Raw genomic sequence first — 25,128 nt, forward strand, 5'->3', positions numbered from 1 at the left:
TTAAATCGATAAAGAAAAAGATGAAAATTTTTTGTAGTAATATTAGTTTCAAATATAAGGATATGCTGATATTGACGTAAGAATTGAATAATAAATCAAGTTCTAGCCTGAAAAAAATCACTCATGGATACCCAGATGTTCTCGAACTTCGGTTTAAGAATTTCTGGGCTGGATTAAACCATAGCGGGTCGTAAACAGGCAATTCTCCTCTCGATGTAAACTGTAAACGAGTTTCGTCGAAATTAATTCGTTTCTCCGCGAAATTAATGTCATTTCTCGTAGTCGTAATTCAACTGGGACAACACGGTAGATACGCTGCAATTATCGAATTTATGAGCCACAAATCCAAAGAGTGTTATAAAAGAAGCGCCCTTTTATTTTTGGAAATTTCCTAAATTTCCCCTTTTTTTTTTTTGTATTCAAGGTCGCGTGAAAATTATAGATCATTTGATTCATCTTAATCTTAATAATTGATTATTATTTATCGTTATGAGTATTTTTTCCTACCTTAATATTTTTCGAACGAAATAATGTTTGAATATTTTTTTCTGTCGTAAGCGAAATATTTAAAAAGGATATTTGAAATTAGATGAGACATATTTTTATTTTATATAAAAACTATTAATAATAATTACGATATAAAATTATAAGTAAAATAATAACAATTTTTTTATGATGAAAAATTATTTATACGATAAAGTCTCGAATATTAATTTATCGATATTATTTATAAATTGTAAGTGAAATAAAATACATAAATATGTATAAAATGTATAAAATATGTAAATATGCACACAATATTTATTATTTACTAATATTTAAATATTAAAAAAAAATCAATAATTTTTATTTATTTCTTTGATTTCAATTTTCATGCAGTCAAAAACAAAATCACACCATTTGACATTTTGATATTCAAATAATATTTACATATCTACAAAAGTATCAATAATTTTTATTTGGTTTTAATTTTTATTTTAATTTTAAAGGAAAATCGTATAATTTAATATTTTAATATATTTAAATATATTTAATTTTTAATGTTTAAACAATATTTAGTGAATATTTACTTAAGAATTTTCTTCATTTTTCTTTGCTTCTTTTTGATTTTAATATACTGAACCAAAATCGTTATTTTTTTAAAATAATTATATTTTAAAAATTAATTAACCTAGACAAAATTTGAATGAAAATTAAATAAAATTATTAATGAAACAATATATTATATCCTTTTTACGAATACACCCATGTACCGTGTACAAGAATGAGAAAAATCAAACCGCACGAGACTATTCTCATTACGTCGAGATTTCTCGCCACGGAAGAACGAAAAGGACCGACGATCGAAGGGAAGAACTATCAATTTGTCGGCGAATAGAAAGTAGAATAGTGTATGTCGAACGAGTTGGACGAATTTTCGATTTACCGAACCGCGACGGATCCGAATTCCAATTGACATGGTTATTGATCGAACAGGAAAAGGACAAAGGGAAGTTTAAGACAATCAGCGAGAAATTCTGATCTAATTCAAGCGGAAATGTTATCGCTGTTAAGAGAGAACGTTTTGGTTATTATAGATATAGGATAATTATGACATAGATGGCGCAAATAGTGCAGGAAATTGTTACTAAAAATTTTTTTATGAATAAGTGTAGAAAATTTTGAGATGTTAAGTAGAATTGTTATAAATTATACTTAAATTTTAAAACGATGAAAATTTTTTTGCATGAAATAACGAGTAGAATTGTTACTGTCTAGATAAAAAATTTTTTCATGGAAAAATAAATGTTGGAAATATTGAGATGTTGAATGAATTAGAATTGTCACTGCTTAAAATTTGCAATAAGAAATTTTTTTTATGCATGAATGTTAAAAGTATTCATATTTACTGTGGTACACTAAATTAAATTTTGTACTGAAAATTTTTTCTGTACATAAAAATTAAAAGTATAAAAATGTTAAATACAATTATGTTCAAATTATGCTTAAATTTTGCAATAAAAATTTTTCTCAAGCGTGAATATTATAAATAGAATATTTTATTATAACTATATATGTCATCTTTAGAAAATTAAGATTGTAAATAACATTTTTAAAAAAAAATTCTCACTTCTGAAAATGATACTATATTTTTAATTTTTCATTTAAACTTGATTTTCACTTTTCATTTAAAAAATTAGTAAAAATAAAATAAAATGAAAAATATTTTTATCTTAGAAGATTCACGTTATCTATTGAAAAACATTTTTTCTTTTTTTGCATTTTTAATATTAAAGAAAATAACATATTCAAATTAAAAATACACCATAAATTCTCTTTAAATAATTCTTAAAAATAATTCTATTGCAAATAACGAATTTTTGATTATTATGGTAGTTTAAATAAATATAAAGTACAATAAATATTTTATAATCGCAAAACAATCATATAATTGCAAAAGATTCATCATTTGCTCCACTACTATCTTCCTTGAGTCTTGAAACGAAGTTTAATGTATAAACAAGGTAATTTGATCTGATATCAAATATCATGATATCTGTAAGAAAATATTAATGCAATGATAGAAGAATTTATTTATTTTAATTTTTTTAATGAAATTTTGTATTTGCGAGGTTTCTCTGAGTAAATTGAAACCAAACACGATATAATTTCCTCAAATTTTCATATTTAATTTTCAATCATGACTTTTTTCCTTGTCTATTAAATAAATAATTATAATTCCAATTATATCGTGTATCTGGTTTCATTTTAAAAACTTTAACTATAAATACGTTGATTGAAATTGAGAGAAAAAAGTATTTAAAAATTTAAAAATTTTACCATTGCATTTTTATTCTCTTTCTCTCTTTCTCTCTTTCAATACGTTTAGCAAAAAACGTAAACAAACCTCCAACCTCCGACCAAGCAATAGAAGAATCAATATCTCTGTTGGATAACTGCAAAAGCTTTAATTTCGTATTTCCTGCAATTATAAAATATTTACTATACAAGTATTGAAATCGAGTACGATCGATCTTTGAAAAAATAGATAAAATTTTTAAAACCAATGGAACAAATATCCTATTTAGTAAGCATAAGCAAATGAACAGTCCAAAACAAATGAAATCAGCAGAGCTTTATTTTATCACTGAAATATCGAAAATATATCTTCTCTCACAATTAGCCTGATAAAATAAAATTATTTTATATTCCCACATATATATATGTATACAAAAATCATTGCAGAAATTTATTGTACAATGGCTGCAAAAAAAAGTATCTTCTCGTTATTGTATTTAGCATTTTTGTATACAAATTACAATAGTGCCAAGTATTATAAAACAGTGATAAAAAATAATATAAAAATGAGATATAGAAAATTACGAAAAAGCATTTCGTTGGAGAATAAGGATATACGTAAATACTTTTTTCAGTCACTGTATCTACCAAATACGAAGTTTTTTTCGTTTCGACGACCAAAAAAAAAAAAAAAATGATGCATTTTCTAAAGTAACACGAAACAAGCAACTCGCGTTACTTTAGATACTCAACCAAAGTTCCTCGTGCTTTTGTAGGAATTGTACACTATTCAAAGACCGCCAGTTCCTCGAAGAACGATCACGAGATGCCCGAGAAACGTCTTTTTCCCATGAACCCCGGCCCCATTAAGGAAACGGCACCGGCTTCAAAGAAACGGTACGAAACGAAAATCCGCGAATAATAGATGGTCCTATACAGAGTCTCTGCAATGCAGTACAACCGGCAGAGGGTGATTCTTCGTCAAAAAACAAGCCAAAAATGTAAAATGAAGTTTCTACGTACGACGCTTCGTTTTCGAGAAAAATGTCTTTGAAAATCTTGGCACAGTATACGTGTAACGTCATATGCAAGTGGTTCTCTTCAATCTTCAACATCGATTTATTTGAAAATGAAGCTACGTATGAAAAAATGTCATTTTATATTTATAATATATATTTATAATATTATTATATATATATATATATATATAATAATATATTATATTATATATTATATATATAATATTATTATATATTATATTATTATAAATATTAATATATATTATTTTATATTTATAATATTTTCGACTTATTTTTTCGTGTAGATTCATCCCATTTTATTTTCAATCCAAAACACATCACAATAACATGTAATATATACGGGAAATATTATGCTTTCAGTCATATCTTTTTATCAAGTTCATTAATGTTATAATATTTCGTAGCAAATATAATTATCTTTTTTACAAATATTTCAAAGGCACTATAAATATATATATATATATCTCGATGAAAGCAAATTTTCAGTTATCATCCTCACCTGTTTCTCGCGGCGAATCGGTAAAACCTCGAGGAGATAAGCGTGGACGGGATGACTCCGCAGTGCGCTTTCTCGTCGAGTCTCGTTGGAAAAGAAAAAAAATAAAAGGACGGGTCGACACGTGGAATCGAGGGCTGTACGAGCCGCTCGTTTTCTTCGTCCTTCAGCCGCCGTCACGGCGTCGCGAGCGCATCTTGCACACAGAGGATATAATCAAAACCACGAATAAATTCACTAGGAAAACGTCTTTGTCGCCCACCAAGTCTTCCTTCCTTCCTTCCTTCCTTCCTTCCTTCCTTCCTTCCTTCCTTCCTTCCTTCCTTCCTGTTCGCCTTCTACTCTCCCTTCTCGAGTCCACCTCCACCCCCACTATCCACCTGATTTTCACGTTCACCCCCTTAAACTAGACTTGTATTGGCCTCAAGCCAGCCACACGGTCGTTGTTCTCCACGATGAGGATACGTGATCACGCACAAGCTCGATCTCGACCTTCATCCACCTCCCGATCCCGATCGACATTTCCGCGCGGACGTTTAATTCCAACTAATTGCGACGTTGCCACTTGCTCGTCTTCCCCGTTCGACTGCCATCTGCGGGACCATTAAACGAATTAAAACTGATCGTCCTTCCAAAACGCGGTACAGGCCAGCTATAAGCTAATACGTCTCGCGGTATATATCTATATACTCGGATATCCAATCCAGATCCTCGAGTTCTTGGGGAGAAAAGGAGAGAGAAAACGAAGAGCGAAGCAAGAATACAAATATCTCGAATGGTCGTTCGCGTTACGTGTTTTTATTTCATGCTTCGTATCGTATGTTTGCAAACGCGTGCTCCTTTCTAACCGCATACTTGTAACGTGAAGATTTTACGATACGTATGTCCGCATTTTTATATGGATTTCTTACAATTGCATTAATCGCATTTATTCATTTGTTGTGTTGATGAGATTTTTCACAGAATAAACGAATCAGATAATGAATATTTTTTAATGGTAACTTCTAAGAAAGTTTCTGAATAATTCTGAAGATAAAAGAGATTACAATTTGTAATTAATTGGTTATAATTTTTATTGTAATTTCTTAAATTGTTAAGAAATGAAACAAATATTAATCGAATAAAAATTTGAAATTCAAAAAGTGACATTATATATGTATAATAATAAATATAATAAAAATATAATAAAAATGTACATGTATTAACTATTGAAACGAAAATATTAAAATTTAAGAAATTATGAAAATTATTTGCAATATTTTACGCATTATTTTCCTCAATATAGAATAATTCATTTAAGAAAAAGCTTCCATTATTCCATTATCCGAAAATTCTCTTATTCCTTAACCTTGTCTCTCTATTAGTCATCTATAATAGAGATTTTACTACACTTATAGGATGATCTAATAATGGCCACTGTCATGCAATTGCGTAAACATTTACAAAACTACAGTTGAAATATAGAAATATTCAAGACGAGTCGAGAATGGAAAGAACATTACATAAAATTAGCAGCTTCTTAAGGAAATTTCATTCAAAGCCACTTTTCCAACGCCTCTAATTGTAGCATTCATGGAAGGAGAAGTGGCGTGGTTGGTATCGGTAGATAGAAACGCTACAGGTCGTCTTCTAATGTCGTCTAGAGGGCGTGACAGAGAGAGAGAAATGTAAAGAGATCGAGAGAAGTAGGGGATGAGAGGTTGCCAAATATAAAAACCACGAGTTACCTACCACGTGCCAGAATGAAGATGAATCCATTGAGGACTTGAATGATAGAGCGATAGAGCAAAGTATATATGCATAATCGAGAAAGGAATTAATACGAATCGATTTTCTAATTGCCCTAAATTAATATAATAAGAATATGTATAAATTCGATTAATGTCTTTAGAGATGAATTGAAAAAGTATTGCTGTAAAAATAAATAATTTTATAATATTAATAATATTTCCAAAATGATTATTTTTCTTTTTTTTTTTCTAATCTATTTTATCAGAAACTAATATCTTAATAATTTTAAGTTTTTCAAAGAATTTTTTAGAAACACAATTATTCTTCTCACTTGCAAAGAAGAATTAAATTTTTATATTCGAATAATTGTAATGGATTACAATAAATTAATTTAAGTTTAAAGGATTATTACTAATTAAATGAAAGTTAGTAAATTGCAAATGTATGTAAATTATCGTTTAATTGGATTTCATGAGAATTTTAGAATCACAAAAATGGAATAGAAACTTTCAAAGTTTCGAAATTTCGAGCGTGCCATCTCTAAACGCTTTTCCTTCTATCATAAAGAAAAAATTGTTTCATTCATTTTCTATGAGCAAATTAATGGATTATGATCGATCGACGGTGTGAAACGGTTAAAACCATTACAGAGATTGCATTGCTATGGCTTTGCTTTCTGAAAGCTAATAATAAACACTATTATTAGATAATGGTTTACACATGTACTAGAAACATGTTTTCAATGAAAAACAGAAATGATATCGATTTGTATCTTCGAAAGGTTTTGTCTTCTGTTTGGATATATATATTTTAAATATGTTCGAAAGTTTATATCGAGAGCTTACTGTGTAAATTTTGTAACATTTATATTTGTGAAATTTATATTTTTTTTTTATTCTTTCTTTACAAATTAAATTTATATATTAAAAATTTGTTCGAAATAATATTTTAATTTATTGTATGTTTTTGTACGAATCCATTATTTTGGTCAGACAAATGTTATATGCCATTGCAGAGTAAAACTTTCTTTTTTTATTTTGTATTCTTACAAATTATATGTAATTTATTTAAAATTAAACTTTAAAATTTATAATTAAAATTTGTGCGTGACATATGTTTTTTATTTCATTTTTTTAATAAAATAAAAGTTTTAATTTTAAAAGATTTTTTATTTTATTTATTAATATTTGAATCTAATATATACATATAGAAAATATTCACAATATTATATTATATATTACACGTACAAAATAATAAATTCATGTAAAATCTATGTATTTAATTATAAAATACTATTAAATATTTTAAACTGTTTTTCTCGAAAATATTAAAAATGAATATACAATATTTGTATAATAAGCCATCGATATGAAATACTTAAATTCAAATAACATTTCAATATAAACGAACAGTCTATGATATCTTCTCATCCCGACATATTGAAATCTTCTTGAAAATATACGTACAGTATCTCGCGAAACTTTTATGAATATAATATAAATGTTATAAAAAATTTAATATCCATATATAAAATACTTAAAATGCAAAAAAAATTATAATTAATATTAATCTTTATCAATATAATCACGATTAATTGTAAAATATTTTTACAATTTTATTTTATTTTACAAAATGTATGTTTGCAATAATTCATATATACTTTTAGATTTATTTCAAACTTTAAAATATATATTCAATAGACGTTTTAAAAATTTTACATACATTTTTTTTAAGAAAAATTTACACGCTAAAATGTAAAATAATTATTAAGATCAATATTTTCAAGATACCAATATTTCGTCATACATGGAAAACGAAAAATGATGATATTCATCCTACGTTCTTATTCGAGGAGAGAATCTGCACATTCATAAAATTCCCGGTAGAAAGTGTTCAAATACTTTCGTAAGTCACTGTACGTAACTTCTACCAAACATTATTCAAACTTCAACTATACACTTACACACCACACGAAACAAACGAGCACGCGATTCAAGCCAGATTTAAAACGTGTAAAAAATGGCGAACCAGCTATAGGCGTCGTAAACAGAAAGTCCTTTAAAATAATATAAAAAAAAAAAAAAGATAAGGTGTGAGAAGAAATGCGGAGGAAGGGTAAGTAAATGAGCGTAGCGAGACGAGGAGAGAGCCATAAAGAGGAACGAAATATATATATGTAGGCGTGAGCCAAGGTTATTGGCCGTAAGATATTAAAGATTATATGAGAATTTCATTATTCGCGTCTAAGCTTCACTCATGGTCACGTTTGCATTCTATCTCGTTCACTTTTTTTTCCCATAAAATTCTGTTCAAAAATCAAAAGAAAAAGAAAACAAACAGGGGTACGATAGTGTCACGCTCGAGGTAAGGAATGGCACACGAAGCAATCTAACAATGCTTGGTAAATAGCCTCCAACAGGGTCTTATCGATTTGAGGAAGAGGGATATACACGTGTGTACATGTCTGGAATCACAGGTCGCGTGGATATCGTCGAACGAGAAACCATCGGCTCGCGTGGCACGAAAAACTGGCCGGTTGCACCGAAACGAACCACTCGCGTGAAGCGAAAACTCGAATCAACGACCTTGATTACGCCTTCCCTTCCCTTCCCTTTGCCACTTTCGAGATAGCCGTAGTTGATTGCGATCGGCGTATGTATATTTGCATCACGAGTTCGCGTTTCAAGTTTCGCGACCAAAACAACAAACGAAAATAACGAACCTTTGATTCGAAATTTTGTATACCATTGATGAAACGTCGATACTGTATAGACATTGCTTGGTATTTAACGCTTGTGTTGTGTCCAAAATTGTTAATATTGAAATTTTTCTTCATTTCGATTAAATTGTAACTCTACAATGGTGAAATTGTAACTTTGAATATCTGAATCGTGATGAAATTCGAATGAAATTATGTATATTTTAATGAAATTATGATTGATGAAATGTCAATGATGTGTAAATAATAATATTAGTAACGTCTCCATGTGCAAAATTGTTGACATCGTTCATTTTTTAATTTCGATAACACTAAAAGTGATAAAATTATAAGATGGAGTATAAATCAATAGTAACGAAAATCTTTGATGACAAGATAAAATTAATTGAAATTTTAAATGAAAGGATATCTGTATTGAATTCGTATATTGAATAGTCGATTGAATGACGACAATAAATTTGTAATTGTTTCCTCAATTCGTGAGTTTAGCTTTTAAAAATAACGATACACGACTGAAATGTTTATCGAATATAAAACTGTATTAGTTTTTAGTACAGTATTTATTCGTTATATACTCAGGAATCACCTCTATTATTGATAAAATCCAATGAAATGATAATAAAATCAAATAATTTAGTATAAAATAATGACTGAACCCGAGTAATGTGTCACCCAAGTAATACATGATACTAAATAATCACTGAATTGTGATACCGAGTCTATGTAATATGATACTGAATAATGACTGAATTCGAATGACACTGGATCAAAGTAATCTGATACCTAATGACTGAATTCGATGATAACGTGACAATAGCACGTAGCAATAGCACGATATCTTATAATCACCGAATTCGAATATTCAAATAATGCGGTATGGAATAATCATTGGATCTAATACAAAACCAAATACAGAGATTTGAATTTTTTCAAACGTTTAATCTCTCGATTCCTCTTCGTTTTTTCACTAATAACACTGTCATGATGTGACAACCTACGTTTAATAAAATAAGAATATAATTTCGTGTTGCTCGTAGCTAAATACTCGTGGCCAATTACAGAACTGTATACAACGAATAAACACTGTATGTACACAGAGAAATCGTTCGACAAAAACACTCGCGCATTCCGCGGTCATTTTTGCACTGAAACTCGACATTCAGTCGAGAACGTATCTCAACACAATTCACGAGAGAATAACGCATGAAAGGAAGAAGAAACGACGATCGAACAAAGATTGAAAGAAAACTGCGGAATGTAAAGGAACGATGGCGATAAGGAGAAAAGCATGACGAGAAAATGCACACGCGTATCCCTCGGTCAAACACGAGCATCGAACTTGGACGTACCCATCGCCGACACCACGGCACGATTGTAGCCAATGAGATCGCGCGATCTCAGCCGCATTGGCGGTGCGTGAGAGAGGTCGCAGGGAAGAGAAACACACGCGGCAACTCGGTGTCTCTCCTTTCAAGAAATGGAATCGTTCCGACCTCTCGATCCGCCCGAACTCCTCGATCGAGCACCAACATTTCCCACCTAACCGAAATTCTTCACTCCGCCCTTCCTTGCTACGCTCCTTCTTCTCCTCCTTCTTTCTCCTTCTTTACCTATCTCACTCTCCGTCTCCACTCGCGCGACCCGTATATACGCCAAACAAAGGAGGACACACGGACGTAAATATATACGAACTGTGTATCACCGTGACCGTCTTCCAAGCACTGTTTAACATTGACATTGGCAACGCGGTCGCGCGCTACCAAATCACGTTGCACGTCTCCTCTTTCTCTTCGTCCACTTGGAAAAACGTCGAACAATCACCAAACGAGGCTCAAGTGACTTTGCCCGTTCGCCACTCACTGTCGATACGCGACACCGACCGATCGGTACCACCAACGTTCGGATCACTAGAGGAATCCTCTCCAACGATCACTATGCATCCTCTTCTTGTTGAGAGCAACGAAATCACCGTGCACGCACGGTGATCATGTGACTAGAGCCGGAGATCACGCACCGGTGATCCCTGCCACGATCCTCCGGCACCGCAGCAAACTTTTCGTCCACGATTGCGAGGATAATCTTTCTCTACCTCCCCTTCTCCGTTTCTCTCTCCTCCTTCCCCTTTAGTCTCAATTAATCCTGCGATGCGATATCAGCCTGCAAATCTGTGTGTATTGCCCCACGACCATGTAACATGTACATCTTCACGAAGAAGAAGAAGAAGAAGAAGAAGATATCTACGGTCTCGCGTTGAGAACAAGCGAAGATAGAAATTAAAGAAAAAGAAAAGAAAAGGGAAGAAAAAGGAAAAGAAGAGATCGTAAGAGAAGAAACGAACCGTGGTGATCGTAACGCGGACGTAAACGATCAACGGAGTCGCAAAGCGAGGTAACTCGCGTGTGCCTTGAAAAAGAGAGCGACGATGGGTCCGTAGAGCCGCGAGGGCGACGAGAAGAGGGGCGGGGGGTGGGTGTAAGGAAAAAGGCACCCCGACTTAAAAGAAAAGGCGGGCGGCCACGAGACTCCCGCGCGGAGCCCAACGTTTCGCCTCACTGCCGGGCTCACTGCAGGCTCTGACGCACCAGCCTGCCGCCCCCTGTACGCCGCCACCTCCCCTTCCCAACACCCCCGACTCCCCTTACTATCCGTTACTACCCCTTCGACCGCCCACCTTGCTTCCTACCCTCGCCATCTGGCTCGCTGCCTGCATCGCTGCCTGCATGCCTACCTGCCTGCCTACCTGTCCACCTATCCACCCTATCCAGCTAACTCTGATCTCTCTACTCTCGACCTCCCTTGTCTCGACACTTTTGCCCCAAACTGTTTACACACTTATGCCTATGCTAACTCTCTTCTCGCGCTTCCTCTTTATCCGCCTGCCTCTCTTTCCTTCTCTCGTCCCTCTCGCCACCTCCACCGCTTTCCTAATACCTAGCAGTAGTACCCTCTCTGTTTAGCGTGGTCTGTTTAGAGGCGTTCTCTTGTCGCTCTTTCGCGATCAAACTGGAGGATTTCTACTTGACTGTGTGTCGCACAGGCGCACGCACACACATATACACCGCGGGCTTTACAGTGTCGTAGTTTCGGCGCACACGCGCACCTAAGGCGTGCGGAATACCATACCAGGGCTACCGGCGCACACCTGCGCCGTACCGTGTCGTACCGTGCTCTCTCCCCACTACCGCCGAAAACCTTCTGACCACCATACGCGATTTCGCTCCCTCTCTCGAGCGCCGCTGCTGCCTCTTCCTTTCCTATTTAGTTATCGTGGTCTTCCGTATACCCGTTGCGTGCATTTCTTCCCGATGCTTTGGCATTATCGTTATCGTTTTGTTTGTATTCATAAAAATAGGGGGGAGAGGGTGAAATGGATTACCATTGTTTTTTGCATGCGATTCCTTCCATAGTTCCTTCTTAGGATTCATTTTATACGTGGTCTTCTATATTTTTTTGCGTGCAACAAATTCTTTCTGCTCTTTGGTATTTTTTCTTTATCGCTTATTTGTGTGTATATATGTAAAAGTAGAATAACTTCACTTATATTAAATAGAGAAGAATGAGATAAATCGGATATTATTGTCTCTATGTTGAATGTCTTTACTTTCTGCTTTGTTTTCGTTACTTTTTTATATATGATTTTCCATATTCCCGTTGCGTGCATCATCGATTTCTTCTTTCTGATGGTTTGATCTTCTCGTTATCACTCGATTGTATTCATAAAAATAAAAATAGGAGGGAGTAGGAAATGGAATATCATTGTTTTTACGTTTCTCTTTCTTTCATGATGCTTTTTTTCTTAAAAAAAAATATAAAAATTCTTTTTATATTTTTCTAATTTTTTGCGTATACCAAATTTTATTTTTTCGATATTCATTTCATTGTTCATTTATACCTATAAAAGTAAAATAGAGTAGGATACTATTGTTTTGTTAAGTAATGTCTTCATTAATTCTTACTTTTTTTTAATTTTTTTTATATATGTATATTCCATTGCGTGCACCGATTTTTTTCTTCGTTTAATCTCCTCGTTAACAATTGTTTATTTCCATGAAAGTAGGAGAGAATAGAGTAAAATGGAATACTATTGTTTTGTTGAATGATCCCTCTTAATGCTTCTACATAGTTCCTTTTGTATATGGTTTTCCATATTCAGTTGCGTGCACCAATTTCTTTCTGTATTTTAATATCCTCATTATCGTTTGTATCCATAAAAATTAAAGAGAGTACTATAAATTAAAATATCATTTTTTTTTATTAAATTTATGAATACTTTTTTTTACATAAATTTTTTCTATGGATTTCTATTCTTTGATCCTTTCATTACGAATTGTTTGTCTCCACAAAAAGCAAAAGACAGAGTGGGCTAAAACAGGACACTATTTATTTATTGCATGATGCTTTTTAAGTACTTATCCTTTTATTACATAAATAATTTTTTATAATATAGCCATAATTTAAAAGCAATATATTAAATAAAAATTATTTTATTCTCAATAAGAAATTAATCGAAATATAAATTAAGTTAATGATTGATTGCAAAATTTTGCGATTAAGTTCATTTGATTCACATTGATGTTAAAAGCTAGGGACTAAAAATCTCCATATAATACATAATATATGTATGCAGACCTCGAGAAAACAATAGACAGAAAACTTGTATAAATAAGCTTTCTTTCATTAAAATCAATCTGGATACGAATAAAGTATTATACATGAATATATCGTATGTTCGTCATTACAATTAGGTTTCCAGCAGTTTTTACAATAAGAAATGTGTATATGTCAAAAACGTATAATATTATGACAAGAAATTTTTAATCGAACGAACAATAACAAATTTTTTGAAATTACTATATTTTTTTGAGATATATTTTTGAGATATATATTGAAAATAAAAATTAAATTTCTATTAATTATAAGAACAAAAATTTACGAAAAAAGACGAATGAAAATAATAATTCTTTTATTAATTTGCAGTACTTCAAATTTCAACAATTTACATAATTATAGAAAATTTTTTTATTTTCTTACAATTATGTAAATGCAAATAATTAATCTTCATGTAAACAATGATCAAAAATCCTCAAAGACGTCTTATTATTATATTCAATTCAATTATCGAATTCCATTGTACATAATGAAATTTGTCGATGTATTTCATAAATCAAAAATGTTTGAAAAAATTTTTTCCTCGTTTTCTTCCATTGCTCTTTGAAAGAATACAATAAAACTTCTCTTATACTAACAGAAAGACATCTTTCGAATAAAGAAACAGATTTTTTTTAGATGAATTATTTTACATTTTCAGAAAAGAAAATGAGATTAATAAAATGTTTGAATATTAAAATATTCAAATATTGGAGATTCTACTGCACTCCTTAATCTTTTCTCTTGTAATAACATCTCTGAGATATCATATTTCTAATACTTCATTGAGATGTTATATAATTTTTAATTAATAATTTTATTAATTATATTATTCTATCAACAATTAGAAAATATAAATTTGATAATTTTGAATATTGTTATCTTTTTACAATTTTTTATTAATTAATATGGAATTGAATATATATTGACGAAATATATATGAACGAAATTGAATTAATATTTCTTCATCTCTCGATTGATTCGTAAGGTAATTAAGAAAGAAAATTTTTTATGCTTGATTAAATAGTAAAGTGGACGTCATAATGTCGTACAGAAAATTTGAAATAGTATGGAGTACAAATGCACAAAGGAAGTGTCTCTCGCTAAAAGATTCTTTATCTTTGCTAAGTAATCCCATTCAGGAGGATTAATCGTAACTTTGATTCGAAAAGCTTCATACGAAGAGTAAACTCGCGAATCGAATTGACTTTAAAGTTGAATGGAATAAAATTATTTCATTGTGGAATTTCGAGTCGTATTCGTTTTACGGTGCTGTATAACGTTATACGATACGTCATGAGCGATGTTTTTAGAAGTAGGATGAAATGGAATATTGAAGAAGATATTTTTATTGTTATATAATAGATTAAAAAGTAAAAAATATTTTAAACGTTATTATTAACGTTAAAATCATGGATTTGGATATCAAAGAGAACAATTTTTTAATAATTAATAATTATATTGCGGATTTTTATGTAAAATTAAATCTTTATGAAAAGACTGAAAAAATAGAGCTTAAGGATTTGCCTTATTTTATTATAAATAAGAATTTATTAATTTATTAAATCAAGCATATGAAATATGTTATTTTTTTCAAAATATATATAGAATTAGTAAGACGTTAAATTTGAGTTTGACATTAATACATATTAACATATAAAAAAATAAAAAAAATTTTAATTTATAAATATTATCGTTTTATTACATTTTATGTAAGAAGATAGTCGAAATTCATAATTACTTAAAATTTTAAAATCATTATTTTACAAGTTCTAAGGTATCATGAAATTATAATTATTAATGCAATATATTGATTGCACATAACTATTTTATAATAATAATCCATTTTATCCTATTTCATCTCCCAATTTTAATAAAAAAGTAAATGAAAAAAATTAATGATATTTAATGATGTATAATCCAAAGATCAATACGAAGTTTTTCTTACATAAAAAATAATTTTAAAACAAGTCAAAAAATATATAAAATAATTATTTTTGATTACGATTTGAGAATAATATTGTTTAAAAAATAATTTGAAACTTCGATTGAAATTTTTACAATTCTAAAATGAATTTTTCAAAAAAGTGTTAATTAATTGTGCATAATTACAATATAATGTTTATGTTCAGAATTATAAATTATATTTATATTTAAATTTTTTAAATTTTAAAATTCTTTTTTTTTTAGTATTCTTTATAATTTATTCATTTTTTAATTAATTTAAAAACAATTTCAGAACTTTATTGTTTCGCAGTAAGACAAAATTTTTCTGTGAAAATGTTGTCACGAAATTATTAATATTATATCGGCTCTGTTGGAAAAGTAGTGTTCGCTCAATGTCGTTATCATCAACAACAAGAAACCGATCCAAACTTAGCACCGCTAATAATTAAGTTCTAGGTAGATGGTAAGAGGCATTGAGTTAGGAAACGAGGCAAACCGCTTGTTAAATGTAGTACGTATGTACTTACACTTGTGGTTTTTCAATTTACCGAACCAGAGGAAATATTCATTTAATTTAATCAACTATATCTAGTTAAATTATTTCAGCATACGGGATATTAATATTTGTGAAACTTTAAAAGATCTTTAAAAGATCGGTTCTATAAATTCAAAATAAAAATGAAGCTTATTTATAAGTAGATTTATATATGTATTTAAAAAAAAATTAAATATACAAAGAACTACAGAATGCATGTGATATATAAAAAATTAAAAATATTCAAAATATAATATAAAAATATAAGTATATAAAATATTCAAGATATATTATGATATTTAAAGAATATGTCATTCTATGTAAGCTCCATTTCTTTTACCGTATTCATAAAAATTTTATTTTGCATAAACTGCAATATAGTTATGAGCAATTTAAATTTATTTTATGAAAGAAGACAAAGATAGAGTGAGACAACGATATCTATTGATATCTTATTTTATTAATATTATTATAAATATATTCGTCTAAATTTTAAATTAAATTTAAATTGTAAATTTTAAAGTAATTAATTTTTAAAAGATTTTTATTTGACATTTATTTTTTATAATCATTGTAAATTCGTTTTCTTTGCAATGTTTATAAAGAGTATAAATTAAAAATTATTCTTAAATTTAATTTATCTGATAATCAGTAAAAACAAAAAAAATTTGAATCCAGTTAAATTATTTCAATATTGTTAGATCAGAATAATCATATTAATAATATCACTTGACCAAGTGATTTAATTAAAAATATAAATTAATAATTTTATGATGTCAAAAAATTTATCAGAAATCAAAAATCATGAACTTTTTAAAAATATCAAGAGAAATTAGACATTTGTTCAAATATTATATCTAGAAATAAATTCGATGCTTTTCTAAAAATAAAATTATTATTTATTTAAAAAAAAAATATATTTTTATGGAGTATTTGTTATTAGCATTAATAATTTAAAAAATCAAACAAATTATAATATATTTCATTTATAATTCCATTTATTCTATTTATATCTTATACTTGAATTAAAATTATATATGTTTAATATAAAAGCAGCGAATCAAGTTCTATACCTAATAGAATAATATTATAGTATTGGTGTGATTTGTCAAGTTGATTTTTGACGAACGAGAGATTCGAATCAGGAACAATTTGAAGTTATTACAGGAGAATTGTAATTTCCGGGGAACAAGCGCTTAATGGCGAGAATAGTTGACATCGACATTGCACAAATAAGATAAGGAACTTTTACTCGCTATACCTTACCGTTTCCAAACACCTATGACCTCTTTTAATCGATCATCTCACCAAACAATATATCTCACATTTTATGTCATTTTTCACTGGTTAATTAATAATAATAACGATGATTCAATTTCTGTAAAATAGATTTTTCATTTAAATTTCAAATTTTTAATTTACGCTATATATAATTTTATTTACCTTTATATTTTATTTATCTAATATGAAAAAAATCAAATAATTATAAATTTTCTGAAACTTTAAATACAGATAAATTTTATTCATTATAGTTTTTAAAAAATAAATTTTTAATTTAAATTAGAATTTAAATTCATAAGCTAGATATATAATTTGTTTTATTTTTAATAATTGGCGATTTTTAAAAATTCGAATAACTATAAATCTTCCGAATCTACAATGCAAGTATTTTTAATAATTTTATTAAATTTAGAAACTAAATTCGAAAAATTTTTAAATGATAGAAAAAAATGATTATCAAAAAATGAAAAGAAAAAAATTGTTTAATAATAATGATAGTTAATATATTTACCTATATTATTCTAAGCATACGAAAAATAATATAAAAATAATATAAAACGCTTTCTTCAAACGCGCTATACATCAAAAATTATCAATATACTTTTGGCGCCAATTCTAAACATTAAATATCGCATACATCTCTCATTTTATATTTAATAAAATATTAATTTTTAAATTCTTAATGTTCCATAATTTTACCATTTTTTTTATAAAATAAAAAAAATAACAATTATAACAAATACAATAAAAAAGAAAATAAAATAACGAATAGAATATGAATTAAAACAATATTCATCAATCATTCTTTATTTTTTCCAATGAATCTCAAATTGAAAAACAATATAATTTTGTTTAATTATTGATAAAATTCTATAATTAAAGAAAAAAAATATAATAATTTCATATAATAAAATATTTATAAATTATTCTAAATTATTTAAATTTATTTAAATTTATTTAAAGTTGCAATTGATTTTCTTGAAAGTTTCCACTATTTTTAATCCCGCTATCGATATCATAGGTAAGAGACCGGAATGATTTGGTCCAGTTAACGCGATGAGCCGACCATTTACGTTACGTGTAACAAAAAATAACTCGTTCAATACCGCAACGTACGATATATACATATGGTTACATTAATACAAGCACCATTCTTTTCTTTCATAAACTTTTGTAAACATTGATCTTTTGAATTTTTTAAAAAATAAAATGATGTAATACAATTTGATTAATTATCCATATGAATGTTAAAATAAAGTATACAAGTTATTTTTATTTAAAGACTTACTTATTCAATTTTGCATACATATAATAGTTTCTAAAAAGATATTGGGATAATTAACAAAATTAAGTATGTAATTTATTTTATTTGCATATATAAATATACATGCAGCAGTCATGAAAGAACTAATTTTACGTTATTACGTTTCATATATATTTATGTACACATATAGAGAATATTGAAATCATAATAGTCGTAATAAAGTTTGAATATTTATGGATCTGTCACGTCCATATTGCGAGGTGTTACACAAACTGCTACAATAATTGAAATTTTTAAATTCTGACATTTAATTCGCCTAAATTCATTTACACAAATTACCTTCATACCAACCATAAATATAGAAAATTTCGAATTAACAAAGTATTAAGAAATAACTGCATATAAATCAGAAGTCCAAATCTGCTTACCTTGCAATATCCTTACTTGAGTATCTGGTCGCTGTAAAGTATACAGAAACTAAATACTCAAATGTGATGAGTTTCGATATTACACTAATAACAATAGGAAATACAATACATTATTGGCAATTGCATTAATTCATCGTGACGTGTGTGGTAACGAAAAAGAACAATACAAGAGATATTTTATCGAGATCAATAATCTTGTACGGAGTCATAATTATTATAGGGAGGGGGATCTGGACGACCTTCTGGAATTCTATACTTCTCTTCTACTTCTTGATCATTATCGTCTTCGTATTTTACAGCGGTAAAGTAAGATCCAGACGTTGAGAAAGTATTGCTATAATCAGGGTAATCTGAAAAATTTTCACAAGAAAATTAACATTTTCATCAATTATAATTAAATCTATAATTGAATTATAAAAAAAATAATTGAATGAATTATAAAAAATATACCATCCAAAGGTTCCTCTTTAATTCGGATTTCTTTTGTATCTTCCTCTTGACGATCACCCCGATCTTTCCGATCTCTACGTTCGCGATCACGGTCACGCTTGTCTCTCTTACGGTCTCTGTCACGATCACGATCGGTACTTCTAGAACGTCTCCTCTTACGATCCCGTTCACGATCACGTTCACGATCACGATCTCTCCTATCCCGGGGCCGTTCGTCTCTCTGAATCTCTTCAATGTCTGGATCAGGTAAACGATCGCGACTTCGCCTACGTTTTCGATCACGCGACCTACTTCTTGTTCTTCTTTTACGATCTCGCGATCTTCTACGCTCCCTGTCCAAACGATCACGGTCTCTGCAAGCAAAAATAAAAAAATTAAATTTAATACTTTAAAAATATATTAAATTGTAATATATAAAATTGTCTGTTTCTTCTATATTTTTTTCATTTATCGAATTATCATCATAATATAACATACCTGTCTCTATCAAGGCGTCCAGAATTCTCCCTCTCTCGTTCCAAACGATACCGTTCTCGTTCTCTTTCGTTATCTTCTCGACCAGAATGTTTAATGTTAACATCGGGTCCACCTCTTCGAGTACCACCAAGTCCACCGCCAAGCCTTCGCGGTAACCATCCTTTCACCGTCCTAGCTCGTTCCACGTCAACCAATACTCTCCGACCATCTATTTTCTTACCATCCGCATGCTTATAAGCAGCTAGAAGTACCGATTGAAAATTACCATTTGCTCGCGATCACTATGTTCACTATTTAATAAAACTATGAGACTTCTATGTCTCGAGGAAATAAATCTTGAGGTGGCAGAAAAGATATATATATATATATATATTTTTTTTTTTTTTTTTTTTTTTGAAAAGACTTCAATCTTTAGACTTGACAGTGCGAACCGTGAAATTTCGGCAATTTTCGGTCTCGTACAAATGAAAAATATACAGACACGAATACAAAGAACAATCTGAGAATACGATATATACCGAAAACACAAAAGAGATAATATATAACGAGTATCAAACGATACATTTGCTACATTACCTATATTAATTCTTTTTTTTTTTTTCTTCCGAAATTATTTTCATCTCTGTTAGATATGTTGCTATTGTCTTGACGGAATTATCCAAACTAATAATCGTTACACGTTTTTCAGAAGTGATTGAGGTCGTAAGGTATCGGCACATATTATTCCTGATTATATACACGTACCGATTATAACGTGCGCTCTTTTATAAAGTAAAATGTGACAGTACGTACCATCACGAGGCAAAGTCCTTGAATTAAACTAGTCAATTTCTGTGTTCAAGATACCATGAGATTGCGTATAAAGCGTACAAAGCGCCGAATGTATAATGATATTACGTTTACTATAGGTATTTACTAAAAGAGAAAGAGGGTCCGGATACCGTACCGTTATGATCATTTTACCGTATAAAATCACGATTCTACGTTATATTCGCGGAGCATAAAAATCAGTAATAAAATGTACGGATTTTTCGTTTACCTTAAATCTACAGTTTGTAAAGTTCAAAAAATGTATAGCAGATACAAAAATACCTACCGCGGCTACTTACGTACGGAAGTTAACACAAATCTTAGAAGTACGTTTAATCGTGAAATGAACTTGTAAGAGACTCGCGAGCATAGAGTAGGCCAGCGCGTATGCTATTCATTGGGAAGGTGCCCAGTCTTCATATGTTCGTTCAATCTCCGAAGAAGTTTACTTTGCATTTACCTGGTGCGCTTTTTTTTTTTTTACTTACGACCAAACCGTGCGCAAGTATCGTATGCTTTATACTTTATATTATATTGTGTTCTAATTACATATTATAAATTTAACGTAACGTTAAAACGAGAATTTATTTTTTTTTCTTTTTTCGTTCAATAAAGGGGATACTTTATTTCCACGGAAAAAAACATTTACCTTTTACGAATATACCCGTAATTTTTTTTTTTTTTTTTTTTTCTTTTTATTTTTGTACATTTTTCAAAGAACTGACTGTGATTCAAGATGAAAGTCCGAGAGAAATCAGATTCTTAGAATAAATTAGTATTCTATATCGAAATTGATATGTTCAAGGACTTAAATATAAATAATAATTGATTAAAAAAAAGAATGATTTAAATGACCTTCCAAATAAGATGATATAACTAACTAATTTAAATTTTTAGTAAAAACGAAAAAACAGCGACGAAACAAGATGTGATGAGAAAGAACAATCATCAATTAGTTTGGAACATGCATTTTGGTACTAGACCTAACGAGAAAATATCTTTTATCGTAAGTCCATATAAGGTGCCCGATATTCGCTTGGTACACGTTTTATATGCAAATTTTTTTAAGAGAATAAGTGTGACCTACAAATGTTTATAATAATATACCCATTATGAGAAAAAAAAAAGTGGGTGCTACAACCAAGATATGATAATATGTAGTGTACTATCTAATGATGCATGATTATTAATGTTGTATTGAGAAAAAATGCGGTTAAATTTTGCTCGAAGATAATTTAAATATTTTCTATATAAATATATATATTTATTTAAATATATATAAATATATATATATATGTATACATATTAAAATATATTTAATATATTTAAATAGGATATAATATATACAGATAGTTTGATTATGATACTTGTATATAGTCTACCTTTATGTACAGGCGCAAAATCTAACTGCTTGCAGAGCGTGTCCCTGAACCTTTTTCCTAAAAGCCCACCAATCAATTTCAATGTAGAATGCTAACTTTTGCAAACCATGTAGTTAAAAATAAAAGAAATTTCAGCCCAAAATATGCACTGGAAAGAGTTCTGACTCCTAACATTTTAAGAGTATGTCTATCGAATACTCCCGAAAGGAGTAGTACTCGAACCGCAAGTATAACAAAATCAGACAAGATAAATAGGGTAAGCATAGACGCTAACAAACGTTGTTGTATGTTGGATCTTACCACACATACAAACCTATCATATCAGGCAGGTTCAGGGATTTTGCATGGAATAGTGAACGGCACTAGTTGCCGGCAGCGGCCACCACGCTGTACCAAGAACAAGATAAAAACTGCATTAATCAAGACAGCCAATATTTCTTTTTTCAGTTGATCGTTTACCATATATGCATTTACAGAATGGTAATCCTGCATGGATGTATGGCGGGACCCCCCGTACCGTCTGGTTTAGTACCAATGAAAATGGGTAGCCTAACTAAAGCCCTGCCCCACTATAACTAGCTGGAAGTGACGCTAAGTAAGGATGAAATTCCAGACTATGGACTCACTGAGGTTCTCAAGAAGGGGTTCTCATTTCTTGGGCTTTACTTACAGTGCATATCTCTTTCGTGCTCATACTCAATGAAAGCATATCCCCTAGGTTTGCCATTTATTGTATTGTGAATTACCACTATCTAAAAAATAATGATTAATATTAACTAAATGTTTCATCTGTTCGTTAACACATTATAAAAATCCAAAACAAAGCACGTTTTATTTATCTACCTTTTTTACTGGACCGTATACTTCAAATTCCCTTCTAAGTTTGGATTCAGATGTATCATAGTTCTAAAGAAAATATTACATAAATATTGAAAAGATTAAAATGTTTACTAAATATAGTTATATAAATATTAATATCTTTATCAAAAAAACTTACTATTCGAGCTACAAAAAGAGTTTTAAAAGGATCTGCTGTTACATTTGGAATACCAGCAGGATCCCATACTGCAATTTCTTGTTCTAATTTATATGCCACTTGTTCTGCACGTTCTCTTCTTCTTCGTTCAAGACGTTCTTCTCTTGTTTCCACACGTACTGGTGGTGGTGTATCTTTGGGATCCTATAAAAAAAATATACATTACTTTTTCGTTCTCTTGTGTATATATTATTTAACAATAATATATAATTAAACAATTATCTTTAATATTCTAATAATAAAAATACTTGAAAAAATATTTCGATAATATATATACAATAAAACTTTATTTAAGTTCTGATTACCTCAAAATATTTAAGAAAACCTCCAACGCCGATATAGCCTCCATTTTTCTTCTCATGTGGAAGCTTGCTAACGGGTGGTAAATAAGGTATAGGATCCCGCGGAGCAAAAAGTGCTAACAGATTAGGTGGCAGAAACTGTGTCATTTTTCAGGTACAAAATAAAGGTGAAACTAATTCTCAGTTCTCACAAAATGTCGAAACAAACAGCATCTTCAAACACTATTACAAAATGGCGACGATGAGAAGCCTTTACCGAGTCGGTAAAATTTTACTGAACAGAAAGATGTCGCTCTTGTAAATTCTTCTTATACGCATGCGCAAATTAACACCATCTAGGAAAACATGGAATTAATTTTCCACATCATTTTACATATCATAATATGTATGATAGAATTTATCGATAAAAAATTAATAAATATTGTTAATTTTTATTAATTATAAATAATAATTATAGTAATTATTGTATTTACTTAGGGCTTTAGTTAATACTATAAGAAAAGAATAATTATTTATATTGTCTGCAACATCCTAAATTATAACCCAGTTATCATTCTTGGGTAATTACTATTTGTCAAGAGAAAAAAAATAAACATATCTCATAAAATCATGTTCTGACATACCGACTTCAGAAAAGATCAGACTATTTCATACGTTTTCTAATTTATTAAAATTTAAATATTTACCACCAAATATAATTCAATAATTACGATTAAAAGTTAATATAATATAATAAAAATTGTATTATAATATATTATTATAATAAACATTGAAAAATGTTATTAACTAAATATTGAAATTGTAAAATGATTGAATATTTGAATTTTATTTAAATTTAATTCTATTATTAGTAGAAGAATAATGTGTAAGCATGCAAAATTATATTTCTACCATTACAATGCAAATTGCAAATCAAATAAATGATAGTAATTATGCGAAAATTATAAAATATTTATAAATTTTTATTAAATATTAAATATTATATATATAAAATTATTTTTTTGTTAATTTTTTATTAACTATAGAAAAATGATTATCTATTACCGAAAAGATATTTTTTTTTTATTTGCCAATTCAAAGATTTTAAATTATAATTCCTAAATTATTTAAAAATAAATAAAACAAATATAACTAAAGTCTTCTTATATATATATATATATATATATTCATAATTTTAGAAACCAAAACAAAAAAGATTTTATCATTTTAATAATCTTCCTATATAAAAATATAACTACTACAACCAATTAGCTCGTAGTCATAATTAATTAGCTTATACTATTTACCATTATAATTTATAATTATATCATACATATAAATTATACATGATACAATTAAAAACGAAATAATAATCATTGCCCAGATTTTTAGGTTTCTATAAATTTAATTTAACTTGTCTATTAAAAATAAATAATGACTTATTTAATTTAAACTATTATCAAAATAATATAATTCTCATAATTTTTATTTATATGAATTTTTTAGATTTATTGTTAGATTATAAAAATATGAATGAAGATTTATAAATATTTAATTATAACTAGTTAATTAAAATTACATATTTTTTAAATACAATATATTTGATTCGAGTTCAAATCGCAATACGTAAAATACGAAAAATCGATAGGAAAAGCATTCTTCATTCATTCCAATTTTATTGTATAATTTTTCAAATTATATTTTTAAAAATAGATTACTACACAAAAATTTTTATAAAATTATAACAATCTATTCATTTCTATCTGCTTATGATTAATCAAATATATGAAATATGCTATATATTCTAGTTATATTTAAAAAAATGA

General features: G+C 29.0%; 1 protein-coding gene across 1 annotated transcript; it reads right to left on the reverse strand.

The window, feature by feature from the left end:
* Positions 1-18,521: 18,521 nt before the first annotated feature.
* Positions 18,522-23,576, reverse strand: LOC122710728 (U1 small nuclear ribonucleoprotein 70 kDa). Its single transcript, XM_043928773.1, has 7 exons — positions 23,327-23,576; positions 22,983-23,165; positions 22,829-22,891; positions 22,656-22,737; positions 19,794-20,034; positions 19,317-19,669; positions 18,522-19,216 (listed from the first exon to the last, which is right to left on the reverse strand). Exons 1-7 carry the CDS (start codon positions 23,468-23,470, stop codon positions 19,053-19,055), a joined length of 1,230 nt encoding a protein of 409 aa, XP_043784708.1. The 5' UTR covers positions 23,471-23,576; the 3' UTR covers positions 18,522-19,052.
* Between the last annotated feature and the right edge of the window lie 1,552 nt (positions 23,577-25,128).

Source organism: Apis laboriosa, unplaced genomic scaffold, assembly GCF_014066325.1.
Source record: "Apis laboriosa isolate Shangri-la unplaced genomic scaffold, ASM1406632v1 scaffold14_cov150, whole genome shotgun sequence".
Taxonomy (NCBI): domain Eukaryota; kingdom Metazoa; phylum Arthropoda; class Insecta; order Hymenoptera; family Apidae; genus Apis; species Apis laboriosa.

Coding starts and splice junctions, on each gene's coding strand:
- LOC122710728 (XM_043928773.1), bottom strand. CDS start 23,470: ATGACACAGTTTCTGCCACCTAATCTGTTAGCACTTTTTGCTCCGCGG. Junction 23,166..23,326: donor GTTTTCTTAAATATTTTGAG/GTAATCAGAACT, acceptor TTTTTTTTATAG/GATCCCAAAGATACACCACC. Junction 19,217..19,316: donor TAAAGAGGAACCTTTGGATG/GTATATTTTTTA, acceptor AAAATTTTTCAG/ATTACCCTGATTATAGCAAT.